General features: G+C 44.7%; 1 protein-coding gene across 3 annotated transcripts in view; it reads right to left on the reverse strand.

The window, feature by feature from the left end:
• Positions 1-18,104, reverse strand: part of LOC126547028 (endothelial lipase-like) — a 70,836-nt gene extending 52,732 nt beyond the window's left edge. The window contains exons 1-4 of one of the 3 annotated variants that reach the window (XM_072288952.1): positions 17,910-18,104; positions 15,314-15,395; positions 14,935-15,041; positions 11,298-11,597 (exon numbers count right to left, since the gene is read on the reverse strand). In XM_072288952.1, coding sequence (XP_072145053.1) covers positions 11,298-11,597; positions 14,935-15,041; positions 15,314-15,332 — 426 coding nt within the window. In that variant the 5' untranslated portion in view covers positions 15,333-15,395; positions 17,910-18,104. The remainder of the gene's footprint in view (positions 1-11,297; positions 11,598-14,934; positions 15,042-15,313; positions 15,396-17,909) is intronic. The other 2 variants (XM_050194847.3, XM_072288957.1) reach the window with 2 other exon arrangements.
• Between the last annotated feature and the right edge of the window lie 220 nt (positions 18,105-18,324).

Here is an 18,324-nt window from a genome sequence, read left to right on the forward strand (position 1 = left end):
TCATTTATCTTTCTAGGTTGTTTTGACGCATCATCACCGCATCGGGAGGTCTTCACATTGAGCGGCATTGAGTGTATTGCGAGAGAACTTTTCACTCTGCAAAGGCCATGTTCTATTGTAACTGGTTTCAACATGTCAAGTCTGTCTTTCTCGACAATAATGAAATGACATACCGCCAGACAATACGAACTCGAGAATTGGAGGGTTCTATTAGGTGTCTTTTGTTGCCATTTGCCAAGTCGTACTATTGAAGCACTTATTCAAATGTATGGGGGCAGCTCTCGTTGATTGAAATCTTGCTTTCACCACATTATTGCAGAAAATATTATGAATTGTCAATTGCTTATTGAGTTTGGTCAAGGTTACAAAATGTGGACTCCATGAGAAAACTCACTAGAGGAACATCAAATATGAGAACATAAACTGATCCGGGTTCTCTAAAGCTTGAAAAGCACGTATCCAGTCACTTGAAAATTATGCCTGGTGCATGACGTTGCAAAAATATACTAACAACGAGTAAATCACCCAACTATCTACCTTACCATTCATATTGCGAAAACATTCTGCACGTTATTCAAAATTACAGCACAGTTTCAATAATAACTGTTTCAAGATTATGAAACACATTTTAAATATCATCACTTTCATCAGTGTTTTTGCTGTTGATGCACTATCCTGCTGCGCACAATTGTGTAGACAGTATCTGAAAGGGTTAAGCACTGCGGAATAAATACCACCGACACCACAAGAAAGGGGAGGTTTGAGGGACTTCATACAGTTGAAAGCAAGGTCTTCATTGACTTATAGCGTACACACCGTGCCAGACTGAGAAGGAAGGCTACTTGAAGCATCTTTTACACCATATGCAGAACGGAAATGTTCTGCGAAGGCATCAGCAGTGTTCGAGACAACCATTTTCATCAAGAAGACATACATCTATGTCGCTCTCTTTAGAAGAGTGAGAGCGCACGAAGCTCCAGAAAAATCTTGAATTACGTGTCACGCTGGCTTCAACACGTAGTGATGATTCTAATAATAATAATAATAATAATAATAATAATAATAATAATAATAATAATAATAATAATAATATTAATAATAATAATAATAATAATAATAATAATAATAATAATCTTAGTGGTAACATGGCACTCTAGACAGCTCGCAAGACTAAAAGAAGGCTGTTGCCTGTACGCTAGAGCGTCTGATAACCAGCCATCTAGATAAGGAGTTTGCAGGGTGCAGAACACCCCGCCTCTTCACGTGCGCACACACACACACACACACACACGCACACACACACACACACACACACACACACACACACACACACACACACACACACACACACACACACACACACACACACGCACGCACGCACGCACGCGCACGCACGCACGCACGCACGCACGCACGCACACACACACACACACACACACACACACACACACACACACACACACACACACACACACACACTTGCTCAATTGCAGAGCAAGGCACACACGCACACAGTCGATTGGTGCCCAACACGCAGGAGTGCCAATTCAGTCCGGTCGCAAGGAAGCGGAGTCAAATGGCCAGGGGGTGAAGAGATAGCTCTGTATGACAGCTATAAGCATGTAGTTGCTGTGTCGGGCTGTACAGGCGTAATGGGGCTCAGGCTGTGCTGACCGCTTTTTCAGACTGACTAAAGAAGAAATATGAGGGCTGTCCAGAGAGCTGTCAAGCAACCTGCAAAATAGACAAACTAGTGAAATGTGGCGCTAGTACTGCAGGATATGCCACTTGAGGGCTTTGAGGCAATCCTCGTTGGCTGGCATGAGCTTGCGACGACCGAAAAGACGGAAGTAAAGGGTGCGTGTTGCCCGGCGCTGAACAAAATCAAGTTTGTCAGTGACGTGAGTTTGGTACAGCGACTTTACTGATGAGCAGTACTCAAGCCGTGGGAGAATGATAGAAGCGCAGAGTGCTCGGAAAACCTCAGGTCCACAGGGAAGGGAAACACTGGACACGAACCCAAGAATGTGACGATTCTTAGATACAGTGCTGGTGACATTTGCGGAACAGTCGAGGGAAGGGTTGAATCTTATACCCAGAATGGGAAGGGTCTGAACAGTCTTCATAGGGGTGCCTCCGAGGAAGTAGGTTAGACACGCGGCAGTTTTGTTGTGACTGTTACGCATGGCAGCACTTTTTGCAGTGCTACAACAAAGTTTGTTATTGTAGGCCCAGTCGTTCACCTTTACGGAATGTATTTATTTCAAGCGGATATGCTGTACAGCAGCATAATGTTGCAGTGGAAGTGTTACCTTCTTAATCAAACACAATCTGCGAGGATGAATTAGGACTTTGGTTTTGAGTTGACCTTTTGCCTGACTACCGTTTATAGTATCGCAGCGAGAACCATTTTAGTGGAAGCTGAAGAGATTTGGGCAGTTTATTCATACCGACTTCACAAAGCACTGATGACACCTTTTCACGTTCCCCGGAAGCACTGACACCATCTGCTCTTTCAATAAACAAAAAAGAGATCGAAAGCCAACTATAGTTTCATTGATTCAGTACGTGCTGCTTCTCAAGCAGTCATCGAAGCAATCGTGGTATACGTGACTGCATGCATAGGACTTGCATGATGAAGGTACTCCTATGCGTTGCACACGGTGCACATATTGCAAACAGATAATTTCTTTTTGTGGTGCTCAAGTATAAGGACACACTGACTCAAACATGACTGCGCTGTGTCATGTTTCCTTTAGTACGTCAGCGTTCTTGAGTGCTGCACGAGCGATTTATCACCAACTAGCCCATAAGACACATGCACTTGAAAAAAGTGGGGGGAAGGAGTACTGTGAACTTGTACTGCACTGTATTTATATGCCGAATAGAATAGCGCACTGTCAGCTGAAACTGACGGCATAGCTGATGACGTACGTACTTCCCACTGTTCGGCTACTACCCGCCGTGGTTGCTCAGTGGCTATGGTGTTGGGCTGCTGAGCACGAGGCCGCGGGATCGAATCCCGGCCACGGCGGCCGCATTTCGGTGGGGGCGAAATGCGAAAACACCCGTGTACTTCCCGTGATTTAGGTGCACGTTAAAGAACACCAAGTGGTCAAAATTTCCTGAGTCCTCCACTACGGCGTGCCTCATAATCAGAAAGTGGTTTTGGCACGTTAAACCCCATTATTTATTTTTTTTGTTCGGCTACTAAGGTCTTACGCTTTCAAAAGTTATCTTTGCCACTAGAAACAGCGCAGAGATCGCCCGTTAAACTTGAGTCACCTGAGACCACACGTAACATGCCGCGGTTGATCACCCGAAGTTCCACACGGTTCATTCTCCACATTACACACCACACGAAGTCAGCAGTGCCATATTTTAAATCGCTGCAGCGCCAAACGGAACTGACAATTCATTTCCTTCGACAGAGTTTCTCAGCTTGGCTCGTTCACTCGCCAACTACGAACTCGATGGATGCGCTAGGCCTGCGCGTAACTTAAACAACATCGATGGTAGGCGAGTGCTGATTATCGAGACTTCGGAGTTTTGTAGCATGTTTTCATTCGTTTCGAGAACAACAAAATACGCCTACACCAAGCTCAGACGTTGCGGCAATCGAGATTCGGTTGGATGTTTTAGCAGACGATCGCACTGAGACCGGCAGATCATAGTGGGCAGGTTGGATTTGTCGGCGTCGTTCGAAGTCGGTTCGGATCCACGTCGCACTGCCACAACACACGGTCGTGGGTCGTGTACTTGTCGACCTACTATCACAACACTGTGTTTCAGGAACGCTGTCGCGCGCGTCGTGCGTCCAAAGAACTCGGACGATCGTTGGTGTCGGTGTCTACGCATCGGCGGCCATCATAGGCATAGCCGCCGGAGACCTCGTAGCCTCCGATTGGTTGACGCCGGCGACGCATCGCCGCCTCTGATTGGTGCACGCCGGCGAAGCGTCGCCACGCGTCACCCTGTTCCCGACCAACGCTTTTGACGCATTGACACGTGCCGAAGCTTGCCGACACATGCCAGTGGTTGGGCCTTTACACGGCGAAGGCTACGGCGGAGCGGGGCGGGCCCTCTACGCTCTGCCTACTGAAAGTCAGCGTGGCACGCAGTTCAAAATTGATTTTGGATGTTAACGTAGACGCCACTACTTCCCATTTTAGTGCCTACGACGCGCTGAACGTAAGTCAAACGCAGTCGCCCACAGAGAGCCGTAGTGTGCACAGCCAGTGGACCGATGGCGGCACCCCGCGGCGGCCGCGGTATCTACGCTACGCAGCAGACCGCAGCTCACCAATAGCAGCCGCGTATGGAAATCCGCTTTATTACGAAATAAAGCGTCCAGAAGAGTTAAAGCAGAATAGCAAGCTCCACGCACTGCGTACGACTGCAAAACTTGTCTAAGATGTTCACAGCAGTGTATGCTACCCGCGGACTATGTTATTTCACCAAGCCCGAGGGGTGCTTCAGGACCCCATAAAGTGAACAACATGGAACAAGAGCGCGCATTGAGTGAGGAGCGCTTGGCTACATAGAGGTGAAGAGGGGAAAGGAAAACTTTTCAGTAAAGAACAGCTTCCCTTATCCCAGATTCCCACTCAGGCGTGGGATCCACCTATTTTTGTGCGCGTGGTAGAAGAGCATTTGGATACAAACGATAAAAATAGAACACATTGAGTTGCACTGCATGAGGTTTTCTACACTAAACAGGGTGCTGTTTTTTAGATAACACACATTTTTTTATCGAAGAGCTATGATCGTGAGACACCTGTCTTCTTCGCATACGAGCTCTATGGCGAGGCGGAAATACTTTGCCGCAGCTTAAGTTACTCTGTAGTCAATAAACACAAACTTTTTTACTTTTTCTATTATTAGCTTCAGGGCTGTTGTTTATATGGCAAACTTGTGCGGTGTCGCAATTTATTGCAAAACCATTTTTTTTTTAAATCCAGAAAATCGCGCGTGAAGTGAGATATTCACAATGGAAATTGAAGGCCAAATACGGGCACAAACCAAACTGAGCGCGTCCCGCTGCGCGTCAGACGGCAACGCCCCGCAAAAAACGTGTGGGGAGAAGTTTGAACGCTAGCATGACGCGGCAAATCCTGACCCGACACACAGCGCGGCACATGACATGCCAGGCAAAGCGTGCCGTATCAGTAGGTGCCGCGACTGGCCGAGACGATCAAACCTTCTCGCACTTGTCGTCCGCTCTGATATGATAGCGGGGCCGTCTTTACTGTGCTCCCCCGGCGCTCGGTTTCGATATTGCCAGGATTTGACGATAAATACCTCGTATTAGGTGTGATTTTCAAGATAAAAAAAAAGTGTGACTGCCTTCAAATTCGCATTTATACAACTGCCTATAAGTCACTAATAAACATTTAATTCATAATTTTCGTTAATGAGTCTTTTCAGTGCAACTTAAGCAACGCAAAGTATTTCCGCCTCAGCGTAGAGCTCGTATGCGAAGACGACAGGTGTCTCAAGGTCATCGTTTTTTAAATAAAAGATTTGTATTGTATATATAGAAAAACACGCTGCATATACTGCATGTCGCGCATTGCATTACCGCGCTTGCCCGCTGCGCTCCTATGATTCGTGCCCGAAAGGCAGTCCGATGAATCTAAGGAGGCGCACAAGGTGACAGATCACAGATTCTGTGTGAACCTCCTCAAAAATTACGTAATTCCCTGTGCCGTCTTTGAGTTCAGAAACGACATAAATACGCGGCAGACTTTAACAACTCAAGAAGACGCAAATAAGGCTCACTGCCTAATCATCATCATCATCATCATCATCATCATCATCATCATCATCATCATCAGCCTGTTTTATGTCCACTGCAGGACAAAGGCCTCTCCCTGCGACCTCGAATTACCCCTGTCCTGCGGCAACCGATTCCAACTAGCGCCCGCGAATTTCCTAATTTCATCACTCCACCTAGTCTTCTGCCGTCTTCGACTGGTTTCCCTTCTCTTGGTACCCATTCTGTAACCGTAATGGTGCAACGGTTATCTAACTGGTGCATTACATGACCTGTTCAGGTCCATTTTTGTCTCTTGATGTCAATTAGAAAATCGTCTATACCCGTTTGCTCTCTCACACTGCCTAATACCGTTGTATTTCTGCTCTCTTATCTTCCATGGTTGGAGCCATGGCCTTCTAGTACTGCAATTTCGTGTATTCAAGATCACGATGGTAACTTTTAGTCGCACGTCAAGGAGAACATCATTGCCCTTTTTATCACAGCAATCGGGGTCGCAGCCATGGCGAAAGCTGACAATGGTGAAGCAGGGCAAAATAAGCATTATCTGGGCAGCAGGACTACGCTTTCTAAAACAGTCCTACGAAACCGAAACCTTTAGTACCTTAGTCAACCCATTTCTTCCCATTTAACAAGTTAGTACTCTTCTTTAAAAAAGAAAAGTAATTATTTTCGATTCTAAACATTATTATTATTATTATTATTATTATTATTATTATTATTATTATTATTATTATTATTATTATTATTATTATTATTATTATTATTATTATTCCATTTTGCTCTCTTCTATTTGTCAAAGGTTTTCGGGCTGGGCCCACTTCGCCTGTATGTCACGCGACGTCACAAAACTGCGAAAACTCACCACGCCAGAGGACGCGTACGCATTAAAGATGCATTAATATGACGAACAAAACTGAATTTTTTTTTTCGGGATAGCCGGAGACTGCCCAGTTCCGCAATGAATAAAAAGTGGCTGTCAACCGATCGTTGTGGCGCTGCGCTACGCGGAGCTGCCAGGGAGACCGAATTCCTCTGCGTATAATAAGAATTTTCGCGTAAGATTATAACGATGTCTAACACTTTCGTCATGTAAACGATAAGGCTCTGCCAACTCTTCCTTCAAAGCATTCGTTTAGCGGCATTTTTTAACTTTCATTGCACAGCACCAAGATCTTATACCAGGCACACAGCAAGCTAAGCCAGGGGAAGCTAGAAGGCCAATTACACATACCGGCACCACCTCCTTATCGGGGTTGCCAGATTGGGCTATTAATAGCCAAATTGGGCTACCTCTTGTCCGAGTTGGCGTCAGAAATTTTTTTTTTTGTGGCTATGTGGCTAATTTTGGGGCTACATTTGTTTCCTGTGTAAAAAAAGTAAAAATAGTTACGCAGAAATGAAAAGCACGCTGGAATAAAAATGCAGACCACAGCAGGTTAAAGAAATTTAGCGCGTCTGCTAAAAAATAAAAATTTGCAAGTTCTATGTGAGAGGACACATATGCATGTCAAAAGGTCCTTTTGATAATTTTAATTAAGAAAGCTGGCCTCAGTAAACACGTCTCCATCCGCGAACTAACGCTACGCGCGCGCGCGCCAGTGAACATAGACTGTTGCTGTCTCCACAAGTGAGCTTACGGCGCCCTACGTTTTAAGCATGAGATGCTGTTAGCTCCCGTTGACGGTGCGCCGGTGCGGGTGACCTCGGTTGTTGTCACTGTTTAAAAATTAACGTTCAGGCAACACGTTATTTAATCCAATTTGTGGAATCTTTTTGAGGTTAGGCGGTGTGCTGCGTTGTCACTGTTTGTTGCTCGGAGGGGCACCTTCGACAAGCGTCATTTGTAGTTGGAAACAGGATCCGCCCTTCGACAGATGAAATAAAAAACGACAATCCTGGTATGCTATTCACATTGATTAGAAAAAGTGGACTCAAATGACAGGTTAGGTGCCTTTCGTAGTCTGTGTAGGGACGTGTCGGCCAGCGGGCAGACCAGAACTTGCCCTTGCGCTCACCAGATTTCGAAGGTGCGCATGAGCTGAGCATTTGCAAAAGCTGTGCATCACTCTGCAATAGCTATGCTGGGCTTGTGTTCCTTGGCCTGACAGCGTACCCTTCCCTAGCTGCTATTTCCCTCTTCTATACTTTGAAATAATCATGTCAATAGCAGGTTTTTTTGTAAAAGAACAGTTTTTTTCTTTCCGGTCTTTTCGTCCAATTCTATCAAGAAATGCCCCCGCATAATTTCGCTCTTTCCCTTGACTTTCTATTTTCCTGCAAGTCTTTCTGCTCTATAGCCTTCCGGTGGCTGGCTTTCTGGTCGCACAACCTCAGTGGAAAGGTGTTGACGATGCTTCAGTCCAATAATTTGAGACCCTTGACTATATTGTTAAGAATGGCCATACGGGGTGGCAACGAGCCAGCTTTCAGCCCGCTGCACGTGTTCCAAGCCCACCAGTCGAAGCGCCCTTCCGAGAGCTGCGGTCGGCAGGCAGCCACGTGGCGCACGATCAACTCCGGAAATTGGTACTTGGCCGCACCACCCGGGACAAAGCAGTTCTACGAGGCCCTCTGACGTCGGCACTGAAAGCTGGGCAGTACCGAGAACTGCGGATGACCGGCAGCCACGTGGCGCGCGGTCAGCTCAGGCATGTGGCACTCCGCCGCGCCACACCAGACGGAGCAGTTCTACGAAGCCCTTGGTCGTCGACTCCGGAGCCTTTGTGTGTATGGTTTCGCACCTGTGTGTTTGCGTGTGTTTGGGCGATAAACGATAGTGCGGGGCGGCGACAAGTTTACAATGCTTGGACGAACCTTCCCGACCGTTCTTGCTCCGACATACCTCATCCTCCAAGCCGGCACACCTCACCCTCAATTCCTGCTCCGTCCTCGTCCGAACGATGACGTCGAACTATGACGTCAAGCGGAGAGCTTATAAGCAGCGTTTGCCGGCTGCTAGGGTGTGCTCGTGTCGTGATCATTGTCGGGAGCTGACTGCTCTGTCATACTAGAAATGTACTAGTGAGCTGTGTGCTCGTAAACTGTTTGCTGTATGTTAGTTTTGCGGGCTCCATATGGGAGTCGCGCTAGTCTGCCAATGTATTTTGCTTAATCTGTTAATATGTAAATAAATCCTGTTCACCGAGTTCCTGTCTACGACATTCATCTCCTTCAAATGGTGGCAGCGGCGAGATAGTCCGACGACTTTTACATCTGGTCGACAGCGGTAGGACCGTCCGTCAAATCTTACAATATGCTCTGCCTCCAAATGGCGGGCTTTATGGATCCACAACTCGAGTTTAGACGCTTTATAGAGCAAGATTTTGATAATGCTTGAGAAAAATGTGTTGGTTAACTATATAGACATCATGCTCTCATCCTCCAATCGATGGTACAACTGCAATTGACGCGCTCTTTACGATTACGAAGATGACGTCTGTCGGTATCGCCGACACTACTGCATAACGATTTGCCTACGAGCATGTGCAATCTAGCGGCTGCATTATTATCGAAGGAATCCGCGCGTGACTTTAATTAAGCACGTTGCAACGAAACAACGATTATTGAGGCTTCATAAGCAAGTAGCAGAACAGCTCAGCGGGGAGACTGCTGTGGAGTTCTGTAGGAAGGGCGCAGGTCTGCGGTGTGTACCCCACCGGTGCCAGGGTTAGCCTGTGAGCACGTTTCATCAGCAAGCAAGTTTTTTCAATAAGTACGTTTAGCTTTGCACGTGCAGATTGCAGCGTTTAGTTACCAAAATTTTACTTCGTTTCGTGCGACACATTCGCCTGCTCGTGAGGGACCGCTCGCGAACTCTTCTATGAAGCCGAGTCACTTGATGCTCCAAACAAATAATTGGATTCAATAGAACAGGGCTGCCCAACATACAGCCAGCGTATTTTTAGCGGCCCGCGTCCGAGCTCTGATTTCTATGGTGGTGCTGCAATTAGCGCATGGATATATATATATATATATATATATATATATATATATATATATATATATATATATATATATATATATATATATATATGTGTGTGTGTGTGTGTGTGTGACGGGAAAAACGACAATTTTGTCTTCTAACACGATAGCCGTCGTGAACCGTTGACTGCGTCAAGCACATTAAAAGAAAAGTGCTGGTGTGGGATTTTTGTTCGGGAGCAAATAGGAAGGACGCGCGACCAAAAATACATCCAATTTATTCACGGGTTTTAGCGTTCAAAAGCTACACTGGGTTAATGAGAGACACCGTAGTGGACGGCTCCAGACTAATTTTTGCCGCCTGAGGTTCTTCAACGGTCGCATAAACCTAAGTACACGACTGTATTTGCATTTCGCAACACCTTCTCGGTGACGCCGGAAGTCTGCGGCTCCAATTAGCACCTAGAGCTCATCGCGCACCAGTGTTGGACGGAGCTTAAAGAATGCATTTTGCTTTACAAAACACCCCGATAACAAAAAATGCAGAAATATAGCTAACAATTATTTGAGACTGGCCTCTTCGTTTGGTCGCAGACGTTCCGTTTGATGTCTCTAATCAAGAGCCACCTCCAATTTTCAATGACTGAACATAACCGCCTGCCATAACAAAACGGGCTGAGCATAGCAACAAGTGCGATGGCTCCGAATATAAACTGCTTTTTCGCAGTTTTTTTCCCCAATTGTGGTCAGTGTGACTCCAAGAGAAGTTCGCTTTGGTCCCCCCTGGGAGTCATGTAGCCCTGCACTAAGCTTTATGCTCTCGTCTTCCGATAGCCGGCTGTCTGGGTGCATAACTGGAATTGTTGCACTCTATATAAATCAACATTTGGAACATTGTGCTTCAGACAATACCTTAATTCACTAAATTTCATATTCAAAACTGAAAGTTTGGTCTGCATTTTTTAAATTAAAAAGCAACCTTTTTTTTCTGTAAAATGAACGAAAATTGGGTTTTGAAGACTGTTATTTTAAACTGGTCTTAATCGGATGGCACAAAGAATCTACTTACTGCTGCCCCTTTTCTACAGTTCCGTACCTCTTAGGCGCTCGGATGCGTGACCTAGCTTTCACCGTGGTTAACTAGCAACATAAATTTTGCCGTATAGCAAACAGACTGTAGCCGAAATAAATGATAACACGTAGCGCGCTAGCCTTCCCTCCATAGCAGAACAAAATAACTGATTTCATCGTCGGTAATGACAATTCCTACGAAGGGCTCCTGAGCGAATGAAACGTAGTATATTTGTTACACAATATCAACAATTCGCCACAAGCAGTGGTAACATCACCTGGCATTAACTCTGATGGGAAGGCATTTTTACTTCTCCATGCTAAATCATTTTGGATATCCTTTTTATGTTTCCAAAATTTCCGGAAAGAAAAACATGTTTTAATCATGCTTGTTTTGCACGCCTTCAAAATTTCTGGAGATTTGACATCTTCATTAGCACAGAAACTGCTGCAATGTTGGTATTTCATTTCTGTCAACTAAGAGGCTCACATGCGTGGTTTCATGAGCACTGCAAAATCTGCTTACCTCTCCAAGGAGTGCGTCTTTGATGGACTGTGCCCAAGGAGCGTATGCAGACTCCAGCCAGCCATGTATCAAAATAAATAATGGTTTCTCTTTGCCAAACTCCACCAGATACCGATAACTTCCTTTTGGCCTCAGCTGGATAATTGTTGGAATATGCCGTTTTTTTCTTGAATATAGGTAAAAAAGGGGCATGAGAAGGTTTGGGTTGCTTGGGAAATTAGATGGATGTGTCAGTCGGTCGTGTCGAGAGAAGCAGCCCACGTTAGCGTAGCAAATTTCTTCCTTTGTGGCGCGTCCACCCTGAGAAAGAAGGAAAGAAAAACGAACAGGCAGCAATGATATTACCCACTGCGACTTCTTATGCGACTACGCCTTCTAGGGAACCTGAACGCTTTGTTTTTCTGAGCATCACAGAAACGCCGACGAAACCTTCCTCCTAAATATGCTAACAAAATCCAATCGCCGCTGCGTCAGCGCTCCATGGTATTCCGCTGGAACACGACGGGGTGTATGAAGCGTCTAATAACACAAATAACACAAATCAACCAGATTGCGCACAGGATGATGTCAGTCGTCAAGCTTAAATTGTGACTGCAATACGAAATGTTCCGAAAAGCAGCTGAACCCATCGTTTGCTTTCGCGTAATTACTGTGCTCTCGTTTGACCCCGGCGCATACGCAGCACGCGTAGCTGCAGGCCACTCTCTGGAAATGTCAGTAAGTGGAGCTGTGTGTTCTATTACGTGCGTTCCCTCCTTCTCAAGCACGAAGACATAGATGGCCATTTCGGGGAGCTGCTGACGAAGATATACAGAGATAACTGAGTAAGAATCGTATGGGAAGGTCAAAAATGTAATGGAGTGGTGGAAATTCATCAAGGACTCAAGCAAGGATCTCCTCTGTCTTCACTGTTGTTCACGCTTTATCGTTAAGGGCACAGAAAGATCACCGGAAAACAGTGAATTAGGTGTTGATTTATCATACATGCATAATGGACTAATGGCGTAACAGGAGGTCCCGTACTGATGTGTGCCGACGACATGGGGCTACTAGTGGACAATTCAAGAGCTTACAGACGCTTGCGAATATGTGTGGCAACAGAGTGACAAATCTCGGCCTTAAGTTGAGTACCGAGAAATTGGGAATTATGATCTTTAATGAAGAGACGAGTAATTACGTAGTGTAAATTCAACAGGAAGTCATACCCACAGTCAAGCAATATAGATACGTCGGCGTACACATAAACGAAGGAAAGACTTACTCAAGCACCCACCAAGAGAATCTGAAAAAAAAAAGGGGGAAGCGGAATACTGCTATAATGAAACAGATCACTTTGGGGCCACATAAATATGAGGTGGTGAATGGAATGTGGAAAGCGGAGTAATGGTGCCAGCGCCAGCGTTCGCAAATGTCATTCTTTGCTCAAAATCGGATATCTTTTCGGGGTTGGAAGTTAACCAAATATCGGCAGGCCGGTTGGCTTTGCGAGCCCACGACGAAACCGCAAATGAGGCAGTGCAGGCTGACATGGTTTGGGCCTCGTTTGAAGTAAGAGAAGCGCAGAGCAATATTAATTTTCAAGAAAGACCTAGGAAAATATGAAGCAAAAGAAAAGGGCGGCTTAAGTGCACAAGTATCTGTACCAGAAAAGCGTGACACAGAATGCAGGAAGTGGTCAAGAAAGTTGTCAACCAAGTACAGGGTGATTGGATGGGTAAATTGACAACCAGCAGTTATCAGAATGAAGTTGAGAGAAACAGATACAGTGAATTGAATGCAAAGAACGTAAACAAATAAGACCATGGAGATTTACAAGAATGAGCAGAAAGAAATTATAAAGGAAATTTTGTATGATAACACGAAGGGAAGTGCCTTGCTAGATTCACATTTCAGTTTGCTTTAGAAATTACAAAGTATTCAATACTTGTCTCGATAGTCGGTGGTAGTCTATCTCGAATATTCGTATTCCATTTTATTTAAAATTTTACTATTCAAACATTCCTATTTTTGATGAATCTGCCCGCCACTCCGCGGCGCAGTGTTTAGTCTTTCACAACCACTGCCGAGGTTCCAAGTTTCACAATAACCTCAATAAGTCAGGAAGGGATGCAAATCATTCTGCTCGGTCAGTAAACGAACGTAATGAGCGACACTGCGAATAAATATCCGCGCAGTGCCGAAACAGAGCCAGTGAACTCATGTTCGCTTTGTCGCGGAATGTATTTTTTTTCTTCTTCTGTGCGAAGCTTTTACGAGTTATAGAGCCTTCCACAGCCTAGCTTTGCAAGTACATGAACCCCAAATTCAAGGAAAAGAAGCAGTGCTGCCGCGTGTGTGTTGTGCGGATAGACGGGTGGAATCAGTTCATAACGGGGCACTTGCAGCTCACAGGCTGTGTGATTATACATTTGAGAAAGACGTTTCACTGCCTGTTTCCAGGTCGCTGCCGCTAAGAGCCCTAATTGCTGGTGTCCGTCATTTCTGCCTACTGCTTCAAAACGTCGTTGCAGCACTGGCAACGCTGCTGGGTGCGCTGAAGCACTGATATGGACACGTTCGAATTACGAAGACTGTAATTCGACGTGATATTTGACTTCAGCGGCGAACATGAATTGAAGGACCGAAAGAGAGCCGGCAAGGCATCTTTCTGCACCTTGTCTTTTGTGGGCTGCTCAAGTCAAAGATAAGTAGTTAAGAAGTAGAACGGATGTTGTCGACATTGCTGGAATGCGATGTTTTGGATGGAGTCTATCGTCCAGAAGAATTGCCATTGTTGCATCGGCAAGCGAACCCTGTGAGTTGTGTTCTTGCTTCTAAAGTTCGTCGGGAAATCGCACGTACCAACATTATATTCAACAATGAAACGATGAATGGAATCTCGCTCCTGTGTGTCTCTCGTTGCTCCTTGTGAGCGCATCCTGCGTCTCATCAGTGCGGGTGAGTGCGGCTCCTGCGCGCCGGGAAACAGTAAAGTGCGATGTATTTTCCCTGCTCCGTCTGTATACAGGCGCGGGCTGCACTATGCCGTTCGCTGCACTGCAATACATTTTTAAGACAGAGCGCAGGAAGGCGACACAAAAGCCCATTTAGTCGGGGATGGGAGAGTGTGCAAGCATTTGCTCTGTTCTTGGTGACAACGGTCAGTTGCACAGTACAAGAACTCATCGAGGTTGAGTTGTAATCATATTATGATATATGTACTACCTGGGTGAGTGAAGCCATACAATTGTCTGCAAAGATGAGCGCTAAGTCTGAAAACACCCTCACCAGAACGTGCTGTGAGAGACAGAGGAAATGATAAATGAAAGGCAGGGAGGTTAACCAGGACTGAGCCCGGTCGGCTACCGAGAACGTGCCGTTACACACTCTAATTTAGAACGTGCTGTTAAATTAATATGTTTTTTCTAGTCTGAAATCGCGAATGATGGCAATAGCTTGTTTAGCTCAAACAGTGGCTCGCAGCTGCAACGCAGACGTTTATGCTCGGCACTTACAAGGAACTTTGACAGAGGCGTTCGCGCACTATTCGACGAGAGTAGTCTAGTTCGAGTGCCACGTTTCTCTAAAAAAATACTACGTTGCTTTTGAGCACGTGCTATATTGAAGATTTATCTCGTTAGAAAGCACCGGAACATACCTCAGCATCTTTGCTCTTTGCTTTTGCAGGCATTTCCTTTTCATTGGGTGTTCCGGCTTGTCCCACGGTAGATGCATGGCTCTTGCAGTGCAGGAATAGTAGAAGGACTTCGTAACGGGGTGGGCGGGGTAACATAAAGGGAAGATGTTTTGTCAGGAAGGAGTGAAATATTTCGTGCATGAATATGCATCTGGTTGTCGGCAGAAGTGTACTCTTTTAAGGCATGTGAACTTGTGAATGATTTTGTGATGAAATATCAATATGCGAATAAATTATACGATCGAAGATGCCAAGAGTATGTTCTGGGTGAAAACTCTGAATGCCAGAGTGAAGAACGTGCCAAGATCGTCACACATGACTGATTTCAATGTTTACTCACAAGTGATCGTTGTCAACATAATTTTGCACTTATTGCGAATTCTCCTGGGGACATCCGATGCGAAAGTTCTGCATTGAACGTGCTGCACAGGAAGATGGAAGAAAGAAGAGGAAAGTAGGAATGAGAAAAAGCGCAGTCTCACTGACTACCGTGGTTGTGAGCAACCTTTCTTGACATTCACTCAGTCTGAAACGGTTCGCACCCTCTTAGCACTTATATGAGAACCATAGTGCTGCCGTATCGGTCACTCACTTGCTCGCAATTGCGCGCATTGTGTTAGTCCGTGTGCGTGCTCCGCCGATGCCTAGTCGTCGTTTAGTTTTGTCGAAAAACCAAATGCCATTGACGCAGATCGTGCCCTTCACAAAACACAAACTCAGAGAGTAAGGTTCTGAACATGAAGCAACGACATTATTTTTGAGCAGCTAAATGCATTCAATAGCTACGAAAAGATTCAATATTAGCGCATGACAGATTGTATGTTCATTTATTCTTATAGAACAACCAAATTATGTTGCACAAGGCAGTTAGCTGGGACTCTTATAAAATTTTTTTTTGTGCGTTGATAAGATTCACAAGAAATTCGAATAAAACAAGGCTTGCGCGACTCAGAGGTGTTTTCTTATATTTTACAATTTTTGAAAAATAGTCATTTTCAACGATATCAAATGATAGTGCGTTCTTCTTTCGCCCATTACATTGTTTCGTCATTCCCTCCAGTGAGCCACTGCTAAGAGGAATCATTAGCTCGGCGAGGGCTCCTATTATAAATACATGGGAAAATGGCAATCGTTTTCTCGGCAACCACTGCAGGAAATTTGATGAGGTTTGTTGTATTTAAAAGGAAAAAGTGAAAGTAAAGTGACTGTTGGTAGTACATTTCCGAATTAGGCCGTCAATGTTCATTAAAACTTGTTAAAATTGCAAATTTACAGAAAACCAAACTATAAAGGTTGCCACTCTTTGAGTCAGCAATGAAAAATGATATAACAATTCTGTCAATTGTATCGAATAGTACAACTATAGCGGAAAAATTGATGTATTACACATGGCTTTCAAGCTTATCATTAATATGCGAGTAGGACTTTTGCAAAACACTTGTAGACAACGTAACAAATCCACGCAAGACCTAATCTAACATTTCAAAGTTGTTCGCTTTGAATGCTCTAGTGGATACAGTTTACAGAACTGTGATATCTGTCTATGTGCAGAGCCAAAAATATGTAAACTACGTGCTATTTTTTTCAAGCTTACCAGCATTTGCAAATTTTGTTTAAAACATTCAGGCCCTAAATCGAAATTCCGCTTCCTGCAATCACTAGAATTGAACTTTCTCTCGCAAATTCAACTGATTTCGTTAATATCTGCCCAGTGGTTATCTCAGAAAAGTGTTTCTGCGTTTTACATGTATATAAATAGGCGGGATCAGTGTTGGGCCCGAGCTAAAGCTTCCTGTTAAACACGATATCTGTCGGAGATAATAAATACACTGTTATCATAAACATACACAAATTTAACAAAATACAATAATATTCGACATGATATAAATTCCTATAAATTCCAAAATATCACGGCCCGCATTAAAGAAAAAAAAAAAGCTCTTATGCTGGAATTGTTCAGAATAGCAAATTCTAGCCAATCTTAACGCTGCACATAATATTAGCGAAGATTGCCGACCAATGGCAAACAGTAAATACAAACCAAAAGCTTCATGAACTCCGATCCAGAACACTACTGCACCATAAACACTCTTGCTCCATCCTCCCATAAAATGATTAGAAGAAGTCTCTATACAGTGGTTCTTGGTGAAAAGGCGTCTAACTGTGTACGCATCCTGTCCTACGCCTCTTGAAACAAATCTCTTCCTCAACACAACACAAAGCTTAATTTCTGATACTTTTACTAAGTATGACGAATGCCATGCAAGGTTTCTGGTGTGCAAAAGTATATGGAAGTCCTATTTATCGATGTGCCTCTTTCTGGACGGAGCATTTGCATACTGCTAGACTCAAAGGTCCTTAGGCTCTGTGAAAGGTTAATTGGTTTCACACCTCATCTGCCTAGAAAGACACACGAGAGCTTGCGCAGCACATTTATTTATTTTTTATTTATTTATTTACCCTCAAGGCCAATGGCCTTGAAGGTAATGGTGTTCAGTGCGCTACCACAGATATACTAAGACTCGTCCAGTAGGCGTGACGAACTTGTGCCTGTATTCACGAAAATCTCTTGGGCTAGGGTTGTACGTAAGAGCGATTCTCAGCAAGTCCTGATGATGAACACTATACCGCGAAGGCGACCAGTAAGTATCGAAGAGCATTTACAAACGAAGAGCTTTGTGAATTAAGCCCCTGAAGTTTTACATCTGCTCTCACTTTTTCTTTCGCTCTTCTCTCACCCTGGACGTGTGTAGTGTAGCCGAGCAGATGAACGCTAGTTAAGCTTCAAGTGTTTCGTTATCTCTGTCTACTTATCTCTCTTTGCGTATCGCTAAGAGGAGCAGGAGACCTCGCTAAAGCGCGACAGTCGACGAGATTCATTCGAGCAGGAACTAAAAAGAAATATATAAGTGTACATGAACGTGACCCAAACTTACTTTGCAGGCAGGCACGCTGGTCACTGCGACGTTACCTTCTATGAGCTGCAGAGTTTAAAGCGAGCCAGCTTCATTGTTTTGGACAAGACGGCAGAAACAGCCTGGCTTGTTTATGTTGCGACGTGAGGAGAGTAGTGCTTGAGTCACCGAAAACAACGCCGGCAGTTTTGCGTCGAACGAGAATAGGCCGACCTTCAAAATAGACCTGAGTGAGGCAACTGCAAATCTGCTGCGGGAGACAATACAACTCGCACAAAAATGAATTGCATATGTCACTGTGACTATCTTACGGCACAAAGAAGAGAGACTAAAATGCACTGTAGGAGAAATAACTTGAAGCATAGGAAGCACAAGCGCTCGCGGAAAGCAGACTGAGCTGAAACAAGCATTTTTTTGTGCCCTAATAATTTATTTA

This window comes from Dermacentor andersoni, chromosome 1 (assembly GCF_023375885.2).
Source record: "Dermacentor andersoni chromosome 1, qqDerAnde1_hic_scaffold, whole genome shotgun sequence".
Taxonomy (NCBI): Eukaryota; Metazoa; Arthropoda; class Arachnida; order Ixodida; family Ixodidae; genus Dermacentor; species Dermacentor andersoni.